We start from the raw sequence: 19573 nt of genomic DNA, 5'->3' as shown, positions 1-19573 counted from the left end.
GAAATAAGGAAAAATAGTCTCTACACAGCCAGGATTCATGGAAATGGAATGGATTTGTTTTTTACCTTCTTTATGCAGTGCTCCATATTTCTGTCTCTAGCCATCACAGTCATTTTTCTGGGTCCAGCTCACATTCACATTCTAAGGGAGAGGGTCCAAGCAGGACTTAGCGGGATTCTCTGCACTGGCTACAAAGCACAGTGAGCTCAGGGAAGATGCCCTGCTGGTACCGGACCTTTCTCAGAAATGGGCCATGAATTTGGCAGCTTTCTATGTGTGTGGTCTGTCAGCTGGATAAGTGTTCAACTCCTTCTAATTTGCTCTTCAGTACGTTCATACCTTCCATGTGAATATGTATTTTATGTTATTATATGTAAACATTTTTTAAAAGCATCACATTTTTATGTATTCTCAACTCTGAAAAAATGTAAGTCAGAAGATTTTTCTCCTTTTTAATTTTTCTCTATATTTTCTACGATGAACTTGCATAGTAGAATGTGCCTTAATTTGTAAAAAATGATTTTGAGACTACATTTCTCACACGCTGATTGATTTGAAAAACCTAGTCTCCTCAAATGTCTTCAGTATTAAATTAATCCATAAGTCAATGTGAAACTCTGCTTTTTAATATAACTAGTAATTATTTAAAGCTTATTTATTATTTTGATGGATCCTCTTGTTTTAATGAAACATGTGATACGCTGGCTGCCTGAAAAGAGTAGAATTTTTGGCACAGTATACTTCCTGTGATTTGTTAGACATAAATTAGGGCGGTATACCGGTGTTATGAACAGAGGACATAGTACCATGATGCAAACAAGGAAGCCACACAGTGGGAATAGGAGATACATTAAAGTGTGATTTTCTTGAATAGGGAACAAAGAAAACACTCTGTTCTCCCCAAGGTCTGGTTGACTCATTTGTCTAAGAAATGAAAATAAAAAATACAGCTTAAATACCCTAAAGTCTGAGCAGAAATGTCAGGGTCAATGACCATATATGTAAAGGGCACAATGTTTTTGTCTTCCACTAGTTTTCATTTACACTAGTGAACGGAGCCATGGAAGGATGATTGTTACCTAATTATTTGTTGTCAGATCCCATAGCTGAAAAGAGAGGGTGCTGAAGGCAAGGGTACATGCACAGCTGTTTGTTGTCTGACTTGGGGTGCTTCAGTGGGTGAGATGACCCTGCAGGTATGTGGCAAGTGGGAGATCAGATAAGCACGTTATTATGACCCCCTGCACATGTGACTGTGGTGACCCGCTGTAATTGCTTCAGATGATTTCAGGTGGCAGGTGTTACAGCCTCCCTCGGGGAACCCCAGACACAGCCACTGAGCAGGCACTTTAGGGAAAGCCCTAGGCATTGGTAGACATGGTGACTGATCTGACCATTTTGGCATCAGACAACTTACATATTTAGCCTGATTGTTGCTCATTGACTCACGTTTTTTTTCCCCCACTTCCTAGGCCCTTCCCAACAGAAGAAAGCATTAACGATGAAGACGTCTACAAAGGCCTTCCTGATTTAATAGAGTATGTTGAACATTTTGAGGAAAATTTAGCCACTGCCAATTTATGTGTCCATTGTGGGTTTTAACTGTGGATGTTGAAGTAAGCTATCTGAAGGAGGAAAAGTGGCTTAATTCCTGATTAACCTTAAACTGGCGATGGAAAGCTTTACAAGAAAATGTACTTCAACTGGTCTTTAGTTCCTGTTTTGTGTCCCCATGAAGAATAAAGAAACTTACTCTAATGAAGTAAAATTTCAAAGTTTCTCAAAGTTATAACAGAAGTAGTAGATAAAATTGGAGTTGGACAATTAGGGAACAGTTTAAAAGAAACAGAATCTGCTGCTGGAGTTGTGGGACACACAGTGCATGCCTTATAAGTTCAAGGAAGGGAGAGATAAGTGTGGGTTGGAGCTATTCGGGATGTTTTAGTAGATGGTGTTTATTCTGAACAGAGAATCCTTTTGGGCTTTATTATTTAATAGTCAAGAGAGGCAAAAGGTCCTTGCAGCCGATTATCTTCTGCTGATTGAGTGACTTGTACCGATTACAAATAAATATAAGCGTGATCCTTACTCCTCAAGGAACTGATGACATAGATCAGGCATGTTTGCAAGGAATCATAATAAGAAATAGATTATTCCCCAAAACAGATTCAAATGCTATGGAACTTCATCCATTCATTCATTGATCCTTCCTCATACACCCAACACACTGGGCTTGTCTTAGCTTTGTGACCTTTACACCTGCTATTCTTTCTGCCTATTTGACTGACCCCTCAGCATTCAAGTCTTTGCTCAGATTTCTTTCTGCAGAGAGGCCTTCTCTGACTACCCTGTCTAAAATTGCCACCACCAACTCACATTGCTGTGTTTTTACAGCATTTGCGAATGCCTGAGACAGTCTTGGTTTGCTTCATTTATTGTGTCTCCTCATTAGAAGGTAAACTTTTGTGAGGTGTGGGACTTTGCTTTGTTCATGGCTATATTCCTAGAACTTCACAGTGTCTGGCATATAGTAGGTACTCAATAAGTATTTGTTTTCTAAATTAACAAGTCAAAACTGCATCTAGCATCTACTGTTTGCCAGGGATTACCTGGCAATAATAATAAGAGCTTACTGAGTTTCCATTTGTATGCTAACCAGGTTATATGCACTATCTTATGTAATACCACAATATTACTAGGTTGTTATTATATCTTCACAGTTTGAAAGTGAGAAAACTGAATTTTGAAAAGTCTAGTTACTTGCTGAAGGTAATATTGCTAGTAAATTATAATCTTTGGATTTGAACTCAGACACCTCTTATTCTAGAGCGGAGTTTGTTAGTCACAGTCCCAACTTCCAGGTACACCCTGACTTGCCCCTCTCAGAGCTTTTAGTAGAAGAGCAGAGGGGGTGAGCGTGCCTACTGCAGCCACACGGATGGATGGCCAGCAGCTCCTTCCAGGGTAGGTGGTCTTCAGAGTGACCTTTCAGTCTTATATTTTAAATATCTATTAAGAATAGTTTCTTATCTCTTAAAATCTCTAAGAACTCACCAATAGTAAGCAAGATAGTGCCAGTTGTTTTACTGAATTGGTTGTAGTCTTCATAAAGTGACTAAGATTATTGATAATGTACTCAGATTGTTTAAGGAAAAATGTTTAATTTCTAGTGCTGTGATACTATACACACACACACACACACACACACACACACACATATACACATATATGTATTTGGTAACAGAGTCTTGCTCTGGCACCCAGGCTAGAGTGTGGTGGCATGATCTCAGCTCACTGCAACTTCTGCCTCCCGGGTTCAAGTGATTCTCCCTCCTCAGCCTCCCAAGTAGCCAGGATGACAGGTGCCTGCCACTGCGCCCAGCTAATTTTTAATTTTTAGTCGAGACGGAGTTTCACCATGTTAGCCAGGATGGTCTCGAACTCCTGACCTGGTGATCCACCCGCCTCGGTGTCCTAATGTGCTGGGACTACAGGCATGAACCACCACACCCAGCCAATATTCTTTTTTAACCCATACCAGTGGTGACTTACACCTATAAATTTTTATAGCTTCCCTGTCTTGTTCTTTTCACTGATGTTATTTAGGCAGAATCGATGTCAGGATAAATCCATTGAGGATGCGTTCCTAGCTAAATTTGGAGAAAACTGAATTGGCTTCCTGAGATGCCAATTGGTTTCCTGAATTGGCTGCTCGGAGATGCCAGCCCTTGCTCTGTGAGAGGCAGTCTGCTTTAAATTTCTACTTGGTGGCTGAAGGTCCAAATGTATTTGCAGGATTTAAAAAAATTATTTATTTAATATGTCCAGACTGTTCTCCAACTCCTGGGCTCAAGCAATCTACCTACCTTGGCCTCCCAAAGTTCTAGGATAAAAGGCAAAGTAGAGTTATCAAAAAAAAAAAAAAAAAAAAAAAAAAAAAAAGAGCAAATGTATTATCCGTAGAAATGCTTGGTTTTGAGTTTGCCATGACAGCTTGATTTTTATTCTCAGCTTTGTTACAATTTCTATGGGTAAATATACTTAACTCTAACTTTTGGGACTGAAATCACCCAAGTGGAAGCCCTTGGAATAAATACTGGTCTGGTCCCTACTGTGGAGGCAATCATTGTTTCCTAAGTTGGAGAGAAAGCCACATGGTGGAGTGGAGAGGGCAGGTAATGACCACACTGTACAGTGTCCTTTTAGTGTCAGGGTGCCAGACATGCCCGTATGTAGGTGGCCCTGAGACAGGAAAGCTAATGTCGATTGTTGCTGATTTATTGACCATTTGAAAAATATCACAGCTTTTTTCTTTCCTGGCTCAGAAATCAGAAATTGTTGACTGAGCTATTAGCAAGAAAAGCAGCTTTAGTATAGGATTGAATAACAAAAGCCAAACAGTTCTAGACCAGTCTTGTGTGTGTGTTTGCAGTTGTGCACTTGGATGCACGCATGCACTCAGACATGCATGTCATTCTTACAGGTCTTAAAACAGAGAAAAGTCGGCCAGGTGCGGTGGCTCACGCCTGTAATCCTAAGATTTTGGGAGACTGAGGTGGGCAGATCACCTGCGGTCAGGAGTTCAAGACCCTGGCCAACATGGTGAAACCCCGTCTCTGCTAAAAATACAAAAATTAGCTGGGCATGATGGCGTGTGCCTGTAATTCCAGCTACCGAGGAGGCTGAGGCAGAAGAATCGCCGGGACCCAGGAGGCAGAGCCTGCAGTGAGCCGAGACTGCGCCACTGTACTCCAGCCTGGGCAACAGAGTGAGACTCTGTCACGCCCCTCCCCCAACAACAACAACAGCAACAACAACAACAACAACAACAAAAATAGAGAAAAGTCTGTGTGAATTTATGATTCATTCCTTTACTGTCATGGGAAGTAGTCAAATGTAGGGCTTCAGCAAGGTTGACTTTTTTTGCAGGGCTGGCGATATTAGGGATCAGAAGCAGGAGTGCTGGGATTAGGAGTGCCAGATAAATGAATTTCAGTCTATTTTTCTTCAGAACAGGATCCCCTCCAATGCAGAAGCTGTTTTTTCATCATTTTATATCTTAGCTCCCTCATGAACTCACCAGACCTTCCTCCTCTGATGTGGTACAGAGAATGTGCAAACCGATTTACCTGCCCTAGTGTTTTCTGGCCAGATTGCCTGCCTAAACCCCTCAGTATGGAAATTATGTCACTGCCAATATGGCTGACCATCTTCCTAGTGTCCCAAAGTAGAAAGTTCGTTCCTCTTTGTTCCTTCTCTCTCCCCTTATTCTCAGTGTTCACCAAGTCTGGTTGCTCCAGTATCCTATGTCTGTCTGTTACCTTAGTTATGGCTCTGAGATATAAAACAGATAGAGGAAGGGTCTGGTTGATGGGGGACTGGTGGGTTTCCTCTGAATGGGCTTGAAAGAGCATGGTTTGAAAACCACTGGATTAGATGCTGATTATAACACTGCAGTAACATGCTTTTATAAGACCACTTATGACATATTAGATACGATGTAACTCTCCTATCTTCTCCATATTATACCCTTTAATACAGTTGATGAAACTAAGGTCTTGAAATACAAAAAGTGGGAGGCAGTATGATAGAGTGGGTAAAACACTCAGAGTTAAGAGAGACTCGGTTTTACATATTGGATCTGCTGGTGACTACCTGGGTTATTTTTAAAGTCAAATAGCCTTTTGGTCTTTCAACTTCCTCATCTCTTTAATGGATTAAATAATAATGCATACCTGATAATTAATGTTGGATGAATTATGTAAGATAATATATGTGAGTAATTATTTTTGTGCTTATACATTGTAACTACCCAGTAAATGGTAGCCGCCACTGCCCTCATTGTTAGATTCTCGAGTTGCTTATCATTTTACTTGTTAAGAGGGACAGAGTTGTAATGTAAACCTTTTGAACTCTTCCCACTAATTCCATTTTATTTCCTTTCTGGATTTTCTACTAAAATCCAGTAGGCTATTTGTAGCTCTTGCATTTACTGCATAATAGAAAATGACCTTATATCATATCCTTTGTTGTAGTGAAACCCTTGTGGAAGATGAGGAAGATCTCTATGACTGTGTTTATGGGGAAGATGAAGGTGGAGAAGTCTATGAGGACTTAATGAAGGCAGAGGAAGCACATCAACCCGTAGGACTTTTACTTGTTTTTAATGTTACTCTGAATATTTTATTAGGAAAGACTAATTAACATAATCATTGATGTAACCTCTGCTGGGATTTTTTTTAACCTTTGCTTGCTTATAACTATATAATTATGACTTGTTACTGCATTTGCAGACATATGCATGGCCTTTCAGGGTTCAAAACAACCATAGGGAATCTTTGGTCTAATCTTTTCATTTTGCTAGTAAGGAAACAAAGTCTGAGAGAGAAATGAAGTGCCACCCAGCTAAATAATGGCAGGGTGGTAGTAGAATAGAATTTTAGGGAATCATGAAATTATGCCCTTATAAAAGTAAATTTCTTACAACACAGGTAAATTTTTCCCTTTAAATTTGATATAAGATAAAATATATATTAAAGAGTATTTCTTCACATTTGGTAAGTGTTAATACGAGGTACCATTTTTCTTTTGTTTCATGATAAGTCTCCTGGCTTTCCTACTCATTTATAAATTTAGTTTCAGATATCATCATAGCCAATATGAGCCCTCAAAACCTTATCTGCCATTAATATATCCAGAACATTCAGAAAGGATTACTTTGGATTATTTTCTCATTTACAATTTGAAACAACAACAAAAAAAGTCAGTTGCTTAGGTTCTTAATAAATTTTTCTTGTATATTAAAGACTTTTCTTTACCAGCTGCTTGGTAATTTTTGTTTCTGCAGTGCTTTGATGAATGTGCTTAGCTCTGTCTATGTTCCTACTTTTAATAAAAGGCTGGTGGGTTGTCCAGTAGCTTCTGTGGAATGGAAACAAGTTACCTGCCTATGTTTGGGAAATAAAATGAATGTGTGGTTTAACCATCTCATAGGCTGACAGCTCATCTGTGGCAGCATTTTCAGAACATTTTTAGGTGACTGAATATCATGTGTGCCTCCTATAATTGTTAACTGCATTGAGTGCCAGCGCATTCTTCACTGTCTCCCCCAAGGGCAGTCCTCAGTTGATGGGGTGAACAGTGATAATAATTTAGATGGACAGGACTCTTCTTGCGCACTTGGAAAAGTGCTAAGCGCTTACACTGTTTATCTCATTTACCATTCCTTGGGGTTGGCGCTGTGATTTTCTCTGTTTCCCAGATAAGAAAATGGAGTCAGAGAAATTTAGTGATTCATTCACAGTTAGAAAAGCTAACAACAGGCCGGGCGCGGTGGCTCACACCTGTAATCCCACCACTCTGGGAGGGCGAGGTGGGCAGATCACGAGGTCAGAAGATCAAGACCATCCTGGCTAACATGGTGAAACCTTGTCTCTACTAAAAAATACAAAAAATTAGCCAGGTGTGATGGCGGGCACCTGTAGTCCCAGCCACTCAGGAGGCTGAGGCAGGAGAATGGAGCGAACCCGGGAGGTGGAGCTTGCAGTGAACAGAGATGGCGCCATTGTACTCCAACCTGGGCAACACAGCAAGACTCCGCCTCAAAAAAAAAAAAAAAAAAAAAAAAAAGAAAAGAAAAGAAAAGAAAAGCTAACAACAAAACTGGTATTGAACCCAATTCCATCAGACCCCAGAATCTTTGATTTTAGTGTTGTGCTCTACGACTTCCAATGTTAAATACTTAGTTAAAAAGTCAAGCGGTAAGATGTTAATGTTGGAAAAAATATTTGAAGGTCTTTACTTACTTTACCAAATACCCTTTTTATTGTTTTTGCAGTTATTTCTATAGCATTTGTTAAGTGTGCTGTACATTAAGGGAACAATCATACACCATTTATGGTGTTTCCAACTTTATGAACATTTTAATAAAAGATGTTTTAACTTAAAGAGAGTGTCCACATTCAGAAGCTTATTTTTTAATCATCTAAATCTTTTTCATTTACATTGTTCAACATTTTTATAAAAACAGCAAAGCTACCTCACAAATGCAGTTAGATGTCTTTCAATTATGTGTTTTATTAGAAAGGAAAGTTTAAGAAAGTCAGCAATGCTTTTGATCTCTCCTTCCTGATAGGTTAATGTATGATTTTATTAAATTATTTTGATAATTCTAACTGCAGAAATGTCCAGAAAATGATATACGAAGTTGTTGTCTAGCAGAAATTAAGCAGACAGAAGAAAAATATACAGAAACTTTGGAGTCAATAGAAAAAGTAAGTCATCAGGTATTATTTTTGATGCCCAAATACTGCCTGATACAGCTAATGTGTTAGACTCACTGTTTCTTCTGAATGTGTGTATGTGTATTATAATTTTTAGGAGAACTTTGTATTTAAAGATCTCAAAGCAGATTTACTCATTTTACAACTATTTATGGATGTCTTAGTACCTGAATGGCACTGTTTCAGGGACTAAGGATATAGTAATAAATACAAAAATATTCTGATTCTCTTGACACTTTTTTCCATGGGAGGGTTTAGAATGTAAGCAAATAAATATGCCAGATGGTCATAAGTTTTCTGAAGAAAAATAAGGTGGGAGTATAAGATAGAGAGTGATGTTGGGGAGGGCTGGTGGCATTTTATAAAGAGTGGGTGCAGAAGCCCTCTGTGACAAGATTAAGCAGGCAGCTAAGTGAACTGAGGGTGTAAGCTGTGTACATATGCCAATGAAGATAATTCCTGCGAGAGAGGCCCTCTGATTGGAAAGTGTTCAGCACGTGCTTCAAGGACAACAGCAGTCCAGTGTGACTGGAGCAGAACAAGGCAAGGGGACTGAGCATGAGGTGGGAGAGCCGGTGGGCCACCAGGCCATGCAGGGACATTGGAAAGTGTTGTAAGCAGGAGTCACATGATGTGATTTAAGTCTTTAACCTCTCATTCTGGCTCTTGTGAGGCAAGAGTGGTAACTAGGAGAAGAATTAGAAGAAAATTGTGTTAATCAAGATGACAAAAATGGTGGTATGGGTGGTCAGATTCTGAGTAAATTTTAAACATAGAGCCAACTGGATTGGATGATGAATTAAGTAAAGGATGTGAAAAAAAGAGAGGAGTCAAGGATGACTGGTAGGTTTTGGCATGAGCAACTGCATGAATGGTGAAGATTATACAGATGAGGAAGAACAGGCTTGGGAATCAGGAGTCTGTTGCAACATATGAAATTTGTGATACCTATTAGACTTTGAATGGAATTCGTTGAGAAAGGTGTTAGGTATATGAATCTGGCATTAAGGGGAAAGATTGAATTGGCGTATAGACCGGGCCATTATCATCACACAATGGCATTAAGGCCCTGGGACTAAGTGAGATCACCCTAGTGAATGCATGTTAGGGAAGAGGTTTGAGGCCACCTCTCCAGACTCTCACATTTAGAGGTTAGGGAAAGAAGTGAAGGTATGCCAGCATTGTTTAGAAGAGTAGAAGAGTAAATTGACTAGGGAACTGTAGTAGCGCTATGTAGCATTACAGGCCCAGTTGAGTTTTGTGGTCATATTTAAAATTAGACAATCAGTAATGTCCATGCTTAACTTCTTAGATACAGTCACAAAATATGTGGCAAGCTAGACTTGATCAGGGTGTTTGTTTTTCTAGAAAAGCGCAATGGAAGAAGAGAAAGAGGATTTAGAGGGAATTGATTCATGGAGTATAAACTGGATTAGGAGGGAAATGAGGACATGATGGAGGTGGGACGGTTACAGGACTGGCTGACCCAGTTCCTTGAAATTAGTGCTATGGAGCATATGAAGTTGTTGATAATGACAAGGCCTGTGAGTATGGCTGTAAGGTTTAGGATTTGAGCTAGAGTGGAGCACAAGATTATTTGTGGTCAAGGAACTGAGAGACCAGTACTAGAAGGATCCTCTGCACAGATACTGAGAATGCCGAGAATGAAAGAGATACGGTAGGCCAGAAACTAAAATTCTCGAGGAATAATTCATAAATTGCACACATAGATTATTGACCTCAGCGATCTAGAATCTCCACAAAACATTAGGGAGATATTACTGTGTAAGTCTTCATATACATCTCCAAAATGTTGCCATTGTTTGCCAACTCAGACAATAGTGTTCTTTTCTTCCTTCCTTTTGGAAGCATTTGTTGTCTAAACCATTTTGTTTTATACTTTAAATGTATTAATATTAGCTTGTATTCGTGTCTTTATATATCTATTCAAGTGTGAAGTCTTTAAGTTACAGAAAATAGTTTCTACAATTTTGGTGTTTATAATGCTGATCAACAATTGACTTTCAAAAAATATTTGTGGTTGACGAAAAACTATTATATATAGATTAGGACAAGCTATACTTAATTACTGTTTTCTTCTTCTTTCCTGGTAGTATTTCATGGCACCACTAAAAAGATTTCTGACAGCAGCAGAATTTGATTCGGTATTCATGAACATTCCTGTAAGTAAAAATATGCTAGCTAAAACTGTGGTGTACTTCAATAAAATCCTCATTTCCTTAGGGGGTTCCAGATCCCTTTTTTTAACACTCTTGTAGTCTTTAAGAATATTGGCCCTATTTATTTACTTATTTATTTATTTGTTTTTCCTGTTTTTATATCCTTATTTCTTGAAATAACTGATATATCCTGTCTTCAACCAAAAGTCAGTCAACACGTGTGAAGAACACAAATGGAAAAATAACTTTCATGTGTTATTCTTAACTGTTTGTCATGAGGAGGTAGTCTAAACTAATCCGGGGTCCCCTTCCATCCCCACACTTCCCTGTGGAGCTCTGTTGCTCTTCCAGCCCCTCAGACCTTGTCTTGTAGATGATGTCCTCACCATATCAGTTTCCCCTACTTTCCTCCATTCCTCCACATCTTTGGCCTCTACTATTTGGTGCTTTCTACTTCCAGTTGTATCAAATGTAACTCCCATATCTGAAATAGACTACTTCCTTATGATTTACCAGACTATTTTAGTTGTAAAATTTGAGGAGATTTTTTTTGTTTACATTATGTAAGTTTCAGGGCACCTTACCAGAACCTTACAATCTTAAAAGGATATTTGCCCAGAAATCTAGAAGCAAGCTAAATGCCATGCCAAGTGAGGTAATGCTAGGCAAGATTCAAGTTCTCAGACCTCTAGGACTTGCTTTGGTTTATACACCCCCACCCCCATGCACGTGCGTCCACATACACTGATACATGTATTTAAGCTTTTACGCACAGACCTGCTTGTGTTACCTGAGCAGTTCTTTATATTTTGATTCTGTTGTGTTCTGTGTTGCTCAGTAGCAGTTGGTAAGCAATGGCATGTCATCCTTATCCCGATTTTGGCCGAATGAAAGACATTCTTGTTGATTTATAACATGTACAATATCTGATGAAGGTTTAGCACTAAATAAACTGCACATTTGGGGAAGATAAGGATCTTGAACCACTTCAGTATGGTCTTTATAACTTAGAGCCCACATCTTCATGTTTACTTTCTACCCCACTAAGGAAAGAGCATGCTGTGGAGTCAATGCATGCTCCAAGGTACACAGGATGAGATAATGGGAGAATTGGCACCTAGTTCAAGTTGCCTCATATCCTGGCTATGACATGTATTTACTGCCTGACTGAAAATTAGTTGCTTATCGGGAAAAATGTGAAATTCTGACATTTTGAGTTGCTCCAGTAAACTGTCGAATACAATTTATTTGCTCCTTATTTATGCCATTAGTTGTCTGGTTTCAAGTAATTTAGTCTGATTATTGTTAGCTTAGCACCAGGACACCACTAATTGACCAAAGTACAAATCTACATTTCTGTGTCACAAGGACATGAGTCATTATTTTTTACTGTCAATAAAACATTAGGCACTTGGACAGTTTTATTTAAAAATTTACAGTGATTATAAAACAAAAATAAGCTATACATATTTTTACACAAGGAATAAATTATCCTTTAATAACTAGTGAGATAATGTCTTTTTTCACAGGACACTGACATTTCAAGTGAGATATGAAATTGCTGTTTCCCATCTACATGGCCTGTCTCTCTCTCTTCTTCTCCCTCTCCTCTGCTTTCCTCTTATCTTCCTTCTTTTTTCTCCCTTCCATCCCCTGCTCTCCCTCCTCCTCTTCTACCCTGTCCTCTCCCTCTGCTTCCTCCCCTTACTCCTCCTTTCTCTCTCCACTCTCCTTTTCCCTCTTTATTGGTGGAAGCAGTTTTATATATTGAAAGCATTCAGCATATCCCGAGTGGCAAATTTAGCGACAAAAGGGATTCTGGGTTTGGGCTGTATTTTTTGGTTGTGTTTCCTACTTTCCTTTCACATTGTTTTTGTTTTTTTTAGGAACTTGTAAAACTGCATCGGAACCTAATGCAAGAGATTCATGATTCCATTGTAAATAAAAATGACCATAACTTGTACCAAGTTTTTATTAACTACAAGGAAAGGTAACTTTTGAAGTTTAAGTTTTGTGGATCTTAGTTTGTAATTATAGTGAGGATTAGTATTAAAATAGCTAACAAATAGCTATTAGTACTGTTGATTACACTACTACCTGAACAGTAATTAGAACATGGGAGAGTTACTTTGAGTAGTAACTCTCAAAGAGAGTTTAGTTTGAGGGGAGTAGTAGTTTGAGTTCTATATATGTAATTTAAAAAGAAAAAAGAAGAAAGGGGGGAAGAAAGGACCTAGTATGGTGCTTATTTTTTTGCATTGTAAATCAAAAGACTAAGGTTCTTTTATAGACTTTATCATTACTGAGCAATGTAATCTTCAGTAAGTCATTTTAACTCTCTGAGCCTCTATGTCCCCATCTGTAAACACTGGAGATAGATTAGCTGGTACCTAATGCTTCTTCCACTTTTCTTCCAACTCTAGTATTTTATGACACTCTATTTCAGAATATTAGATTCACAGAGTCGGTTTCCCTTTCTAAGTTAAAAAAAAATCTCCTGACAACCTATATGAATTGGAGTATCAAGAAATTTTGCTTAAAATATAATTATCTCTCTTTTCAAATCAAGCAACGTATTTCCTAGTACTAAGAAGTGGCTAATGAATTGCTTTGCATCAAGTCTTCGATAAATATTCATATCTTATTAGTAGTGTTTTTTTTTTTTTTCCAGTGGAGAGTTAAGAGAAACAATAAACCAACTGACCTCTTTGCAAAATATTTGTATTACTACAGAGATACGTTCCCTGAAGTGGGTCAGATTCCATGTGATATGAGTTACCTTCTGTCCAGCACAGTTCCGGTCTCTCATTTTCCTCTCTTCAGATGATTTATGTTCCTTAATTAAAAAGTAGCAAGGAGTAGGAGGTTTAATAATGAAGGAGTTGTATGTACTGATTGGCATAAAATTGTAATAGAAAATAAAACTTTCTGAGTGTTTAGAGATGAAGTTTATTTCTAGTAAGAGCTTTAACAGAAATTTTTAATTTTGTTTTTGGAATTCATTTATGTCTACTCAAATAACATTAACAGTCATCAAGCCAGTTTGTAAATTCTACCTGCTATAAAAATGTACATAGAATTAATCTCATTCAAAGTTGGAACTAAAAATTCCATTACTATAAAAATGAGTGACCCTCATTCTAGGACTATGTATGTGATATGTATTAAAAATAATTTTTACTGCTATTTTGGTTATCCCTAACTATGGTTTTAAAGAGATGAAAATTCTGCTTGTTTCCCCCTCCAGTTCCTTCTTGTTTTTTGTCTTACAGATTTCTTCTCTTTTTCCCTTTCAGATTAGTTATTTACGGGCAGTACTGCAGTGGAGTAGAGTCGGCCATCTCTAGTTTAGACTACATTTCTAAGACAAAAGAAGATGTCAAACTGAAATTAGAGGTGCCTATTTATTTTTTGTTTATGACATAAAGCAAAATAAACCTAAAAGCAATGTATTTCTCTTTATGATCAGTGCAGCAGTACATTTCCCATTGTTTTAAATACATTTTCATGTCAATTTTATAAAATATTTAAATCGCTCTATAAAATAGTAATATGGTTGTAATAGTAACAGTCGTAAAAATCTAACATTTATGGTCCTGTGTTTTACGTGCATTATCTCATTAGGTCCTTCTGACTCTGTGAGATAGGTACAAGTAATTTTCTCATCTTATGAGAAAGCAGAAGTTCAGAGAGATTGTAACTTGCATAGACGGTAGGAAGTACAGGACGAGTAAGACAGGTTAGATAACGTATATGTAGATTTAAAATGTTTACTAGTTAGCTGGGCGGGGTGGCTCATGCCTGTAGTCCTAGCTACCTGAGAAGTTGAGGCAGGAGGATCACTTGAGCCCAAGAGTTTGAAGCTGCAGTGAGCTATGATTGCACCATTGCACTCCAGCCTGGATGGCAAAGCAAGACCCTGTATCAAAAACAACAAAATTAAAAAGGTGTTCACTAAAAATATGACATTTAGAGTCAGATGTATTAAAAGGGCATGGATATTGCCCACAAGAAGGAAGAGAAGACAAGCACAAATATGATAGGATTAAATAACATGTGATAAGCCCTGTACAATAGGGCTCTGTGAGACTGAATCTACCCACTTCAGTGTGGAAGACTGTAGAGGATTCATCTGAAGAGGCAGCATTTGAGATAGGTCACCAAAGAATGGGATGAGCTTTGACAGATGAGATTCTATGGAGAGCATTCCCGACAATTGGTATGTCTTGACCAGAATAGTTGGGGAAGTTTGAGAAATGTGCGGCACGTAGGCCAGTATAATCAAGAGTGCATGATCACAATAGAATATAAGTCTAGAAACCTATGTTAAGTCATGTTTTTTTTTTTTTTTTTTTTTTTTTTTTTTTCTGAAGAGGAGTTCGAGGAGTTCATGCTTTCAAAGAACTTTTGAAGAATGTTTGTTATATCAGTTACTGTATTATCCATGTATTTGAATTTAGTTGTTGTATTATCCATGTATTTGAATTTCATTAAATTTCAGGTAGAGATATATAGTGAGCTCTTAAATAACAGTGTGTGACTTATTTGCCTCTTTAATGTCCCTTTTCCTATTCTTTGTTCAGTGTAGCACTGAGGTCAGGGGGGACGGGGCAGGTGATTTTCAAATCAGAAGCCCTTCATTGTTTTGCCTCTCTGGCATGATTTCATAGCCCACAACTCCCACAAAGGGAAACTATTGCTTAGACAGTTTTCACGTTAACAGGCTACCAAATAACTGTACTAGATACATGATCTTTTTGCTTTATATCTTAATATTCCTTCGTTATGTTGACTTTAAGACTGGAGGTAGTTTGAGTCACCAACTAAATATCATCCTTGTAACATTGTTGGTGCAAAGACTTCCTGCTCCTCTTTGGAGAATAGAGCCTACTAAGTGTAGAGCTGTGAACCAGTGACTAAAAATATGATGATAAAATTACATTTTACAACTCATACACATACTTCCTAATAGGGCAACATTAAAGCAGTTTTTCTTAAAATAAAGATATAAAATTGTGCTTCCAGATAGGAGTCAGCAAGTTGTCAATCACATCTCCATTATATTCTCAGTCTTGTTTGAATGTTTCTTCCTTCTTTCAGAGTTGTTGTCAAAGTTTTGCCCAATGACCGTACTCTGGGACTCTAAATATGTAGTTTTTGCAGTCAGTGCTCATCTTAGGGAAAGAAAGGACATCAGGCTGAGTCTGAAAGGCACGGGGTGAGTTGCCCCTGCTGTCCTTTCCTCAGCTTAAAAGCTCCCACTTCTAACCATAGTCCTGATTTGGAAGTATTAAGTCGGATACTTAATGTTAACACTTCAACAAATGCTCAGTTGGAGCTGCCCGCCACAAGCCCCAGCATGATAGAAGGAAAACTGCCTTATTCTTGGTGTCTCTCTGTCTTCTTTGTGTCTTCTGTTTTGTGGTTATTTTTGTTCTTGTTGATTTTTTTGTCTTTTTCTTCTCTACTTTGGAACCAAGGTAACACGGGGTGAAGGGCGATGAATCTCTTTATCTTGCCCTGTAAGCCTGGCTCATCCTACCCCATTTTATTTTCCTTTACAATTGAATTGAGGCTAAGCAAGTGACTGGATGTTTTGGAAGGATTCTTTCTAGCCATTATTTACTTTCAACACGAATAAGCATTTTACACTTCAGTCTCTATCTCCCAGGTGTAGCTAATGCCAGCAATGTTGGTTTCTTTACTTCCTGAGCCTGTAACTTAGAATGTAAAGGAACTCATTTTTTTCCTTCAACATTTTGACACTAATTTCCATAATACAGTGAATTCTAAATGTATATTTCTGTTTCTAACACTGTGTTGGGATGGCATAACATAAGAAATATAAGCTACACCTTAATTCCAAGGGCCTTAAAATGCAGTTGAGGAGATAAGATCCACTCATTACAGTAATATTAACAATTTAACTTCCTGTTTGAGATCCATGATCCAGAGCTCTCTGTGATCTGTAGAAGTAAGAAACCGGTTGAAATAGTTATCCTTCTAATGAACTGCAGTAATTGATGACACAGCTAACATGTCAGGATGTGTCCCCAGTTCATTTTGCCTGATTAGTCACTGATCATTAGAGTTAATGGTGTTTGTTTTGGAGCTCCTGATAATATATCATTCCACGTGCCAGAAAAACTAAGTGTGGGCAAAGAAGAAACAAACGTATGAGCAAAAGTGTATTTTTTAAAGCACAGCTCCATCTCTGAACTGGAAAGGTCCTTGTACAATTGATGATAAAATTAAATTTTACAACTCATACACATACTTCCTAATAGGGCAACATTAAAGCAGTTTTTCTTAAAATAAAGATATAAAATTGTGCTTCCAGATAGGAGTCAGCAAGTTGTCAATCGCATCTCCATTATATTCTCAGTCTTGTTTGAATGTTGTTCTTCCTTCTTTCAGAGTTGTTGTCAAAGTTTTGCCCAATGACCATATTCTGGGACTCTAAATACGTAGTTTTTGCAGTCAGTGCTCATCTTAGGGAAAGAGAGGACATCAGGGACACAGATGTCCCTCTCATCTTAGAGAAAGAGAGAACACAGAGTACAATTGTGTGAGGATTTTGGACTTATGAAGTTGCTCACTAATAATAATATTTGTATGGCCCTTTGTTTTTTTTGAAGAACACCAGTTATGTGGGAAACGATAAAATCAGAAAAGTGACTTGTCTAAAGTCACACAGCCAACAGTTGCCAAATCTTGGTTTTAAGTGAATTCTTTGACATGTCAAAGTAATTTTTTCAAAGTCATAGTTATTATCAAAAGAGCAAACCAGTCAATACTATTTTAAAATAAACCTTTAGCAAAGAAGAGGGTGAAATTAAAATAAATACAATCTGAGTCTTCTAAATCTTGGAGTTTCGTAGTAGGTTTATACTTGAGCAAAGTTTTAAAGTCAAATATTCCATTTCATTCAGTTCAGTAAAATACTTATTAAGCAAATACTACATTCTTAGGGGCATACAGCACAAATTATGTTGGGGTAGATATTACATATGATAATAATTAAAAGACCCACACGACAGAGAGTACACACGATTTTGATTGTAATTGTTATGAAAGGCCTAGGATTATAGTTCTTTTTTTTTTTTTTTTTTTTTTTTTTGAGACGGAGTCTTGCTCTGTCACCTAGGCTGGAGTGCAGTGGCCGGATCTCAGCTCACTGCAAGCTCCGCCTCCCGGGTTTACGCCATTCTCCTGCCTCAGCCTCCCGAGTAGCTGGGACTACAGGCGCCCGCCACCGCGCCCGGCTAGTTTTTTTGTATTTTTAGTAGAGACGGGGTTTCACCGTGTTAGCCAGGATGGTCTCGATCTCCTGACCTCGTGATCCGCCCGCCTCGGCCTCCCAAAGTGCTGGGATTACAGGCTTGAGCCACCGCGCCCGGCCGGATTATAGTTCTTAAACAGGAAGATGCGTTTTGCTGGAGGCTGGACAAAGCACATCATAGTTGAGGGAACTGAATAAACCAAGGCATGAGAGTGGGAAGACTAATGACAGTTTTGATGAGTAGGCATGTGTTCTTGATGCCTGTTCTGTAAGTCCACTGGGGGAAATTGGTGGGAGGTAGAGCAATAAAGATAAACTGAAGAAGACACTGGGAGGCCATGATTTTGCACTAGAGAAAATGATTTTCTTTTTTCTTTTTCTTTTTTTTTGTGATGGAGTCTCACTTCGTTACCCAGGCTGGAGTGCAGTGGTGCCATCTTGGTTCACTGCAAGCTCTCCCTCCCGGGTTCACGCCTTTCTCCCGCCTCAGCCTCCTGAGTAGCTGGGACTGCAGGCACCCGTCACCATGACCGGCTAATTTTGTTTTTGCATTTTCAGTAGAGATGAGGTTTCACCATATTAGCCGGGATGGTCTCGATCTCCTGACCTTGTGATCCGCCCACCTTGGCCTCCTAAAGTGCTGGGATTACAGGCATGAGCCACCGCGCCCGGCTGAGAAAATAATTTTCGTACACAAAATAGTTCTATTTGATTCATATTTGGAGTTAAAATACTACAATATTTTGTTTTAAATTGAAGATACTTTCTGTTATTTACAGAGAAGGATTGTTAAGGAAACAGACACACTCATTTACTGTAGAATAACTGTTCTGCTTATGGTCTTTGCATCTTTTAATGTTTATGACTCTCTAACAAAGTGTTTTTAAAAACATTTCATTAGGAATGTTCCAAAAGAGCAAATAATGGGAAATTTACTCTTCGAGACTTGCTTGTGGTTCCTATGCAACGTGTTTTAAAGTACCACCTTCTCCTCCAGGTATGTAACTTAAAACAGTTTGTTTATTGTCCATTTATTCACTCAACAAGATATTAACGAAGCATCAACTACATTGCAGATATTCCATGTGTTGGGCCCAATCCCCTTAACATTTTGAATTATTATTATAGTTAAGTGGGAAATAACAGAACTGGACATTTTTTCTTCCTTTTAACAAAGATGATTCAGTAGCTGCCATAAATCATATTTTGTGTCTTTAAAACAGGACTGGCTAGAAAATAATTAAAAACAAGTCAAAACAAATAAAAATATTTTTTCAACTAAGTCTTCTATAGTTATCAGTATTCATTTATGAGCATCTCAATATTGCAGTGCACTTGAATTTTGGCAGATTAATCATATTAGACCTTTTGCCTTATAACAGCTAAAGAGAATTGTGTCACATTCCATATTGCTTTCTACTATACTAAATTATAATAAGACTACATTTATTTTGAAGTGATTCTTGTTATAACCCACAAAGCTATGGTTTCCACGGTTAGTCTTCTAATGAGGGTGGAGAGTCTTATAAATTTAATTTGATAGCTATACCAGGAGACTCATTAGTTCTGCTCCAAAGAAATGTCTTACTGTATTAGTCTGTCAACTCTGCTGATGCTTGTGAAATGTCATTTTAAAAAGATCTACTACCTGTATGTGAAATACAATTTTGTGTTGCCTGTGCTTTGTATATCTTGTATATTAAATTTCTTGAACTGTAGCTGCAAAATTATTAGTCATCTCTATTTTTGTTCTACTGAGAAATCAGAAAAATTCAAACCCTGATTATTCCTTAAAAATGCATTAAAACATTTATGAGACCTAAACTCAA

At 38.0% G+C, this 19573-nt stretch overlaps 1 protein-coding gene across 4 annotated transcripts in view; it reads left to right on the top strand.

The window, feature by feature from the left end:
- VAV3 (vav guanine nucleotide exchange factor 3) overlaps positions 1 to 19573 on the top strand; it is a 397627-nt gene that overhangs the window by 188695 nt on the left and 189359 nt on the right. For all 4 annotated transcript variants that reach the window (XM_050778810.1, XM_050778804.1, XM_050778785.1 and 1 more), the window contains exons 4-10: positions 1473 to 1538; positions 6036 to 6144; positions 8181 to 8273; positions 10397 to 10465; positions 12349 to 12452; positions 13759 to 13858; positions 18646 to 18741. In XM_050778810.1, coding sequence (XP_050634767.1) covers positions 1473 to 1538; positions 6036 to 6144; positions 8181 to 8273; positions 10397 to 10465; positions 12349 to 12452; positions 13759 to 13858; positions 18646 to 18741 — 637 coding nt within the window. The remainder of the gene's footprint in view (positions 1 to 1472; positions 1539 to 6035; positions 6145 to 8180; positions 8274 to 10396; positions 10466 to 12348; positions 12453 to 13758; positions 13859 to 18645; positions 18742 to 19573) is intronic.

Source organism: Macaca thibetana, chromosome 1 (assembly GCF_024542745.1).
Source record: "Macaca thibetana thibetana isolate TM-01 chromosome 1, ASM2454274v1, whole genome shotgun sequence".
NCBI lineage: Eukaryota > Metazoa > Chordata > Mammalia > Primates > Cercopithecidae > Macaca > Macaca thibetana.
This window is presented reverse-complemented; position numbering and strand designations above follow the sequence as displayed.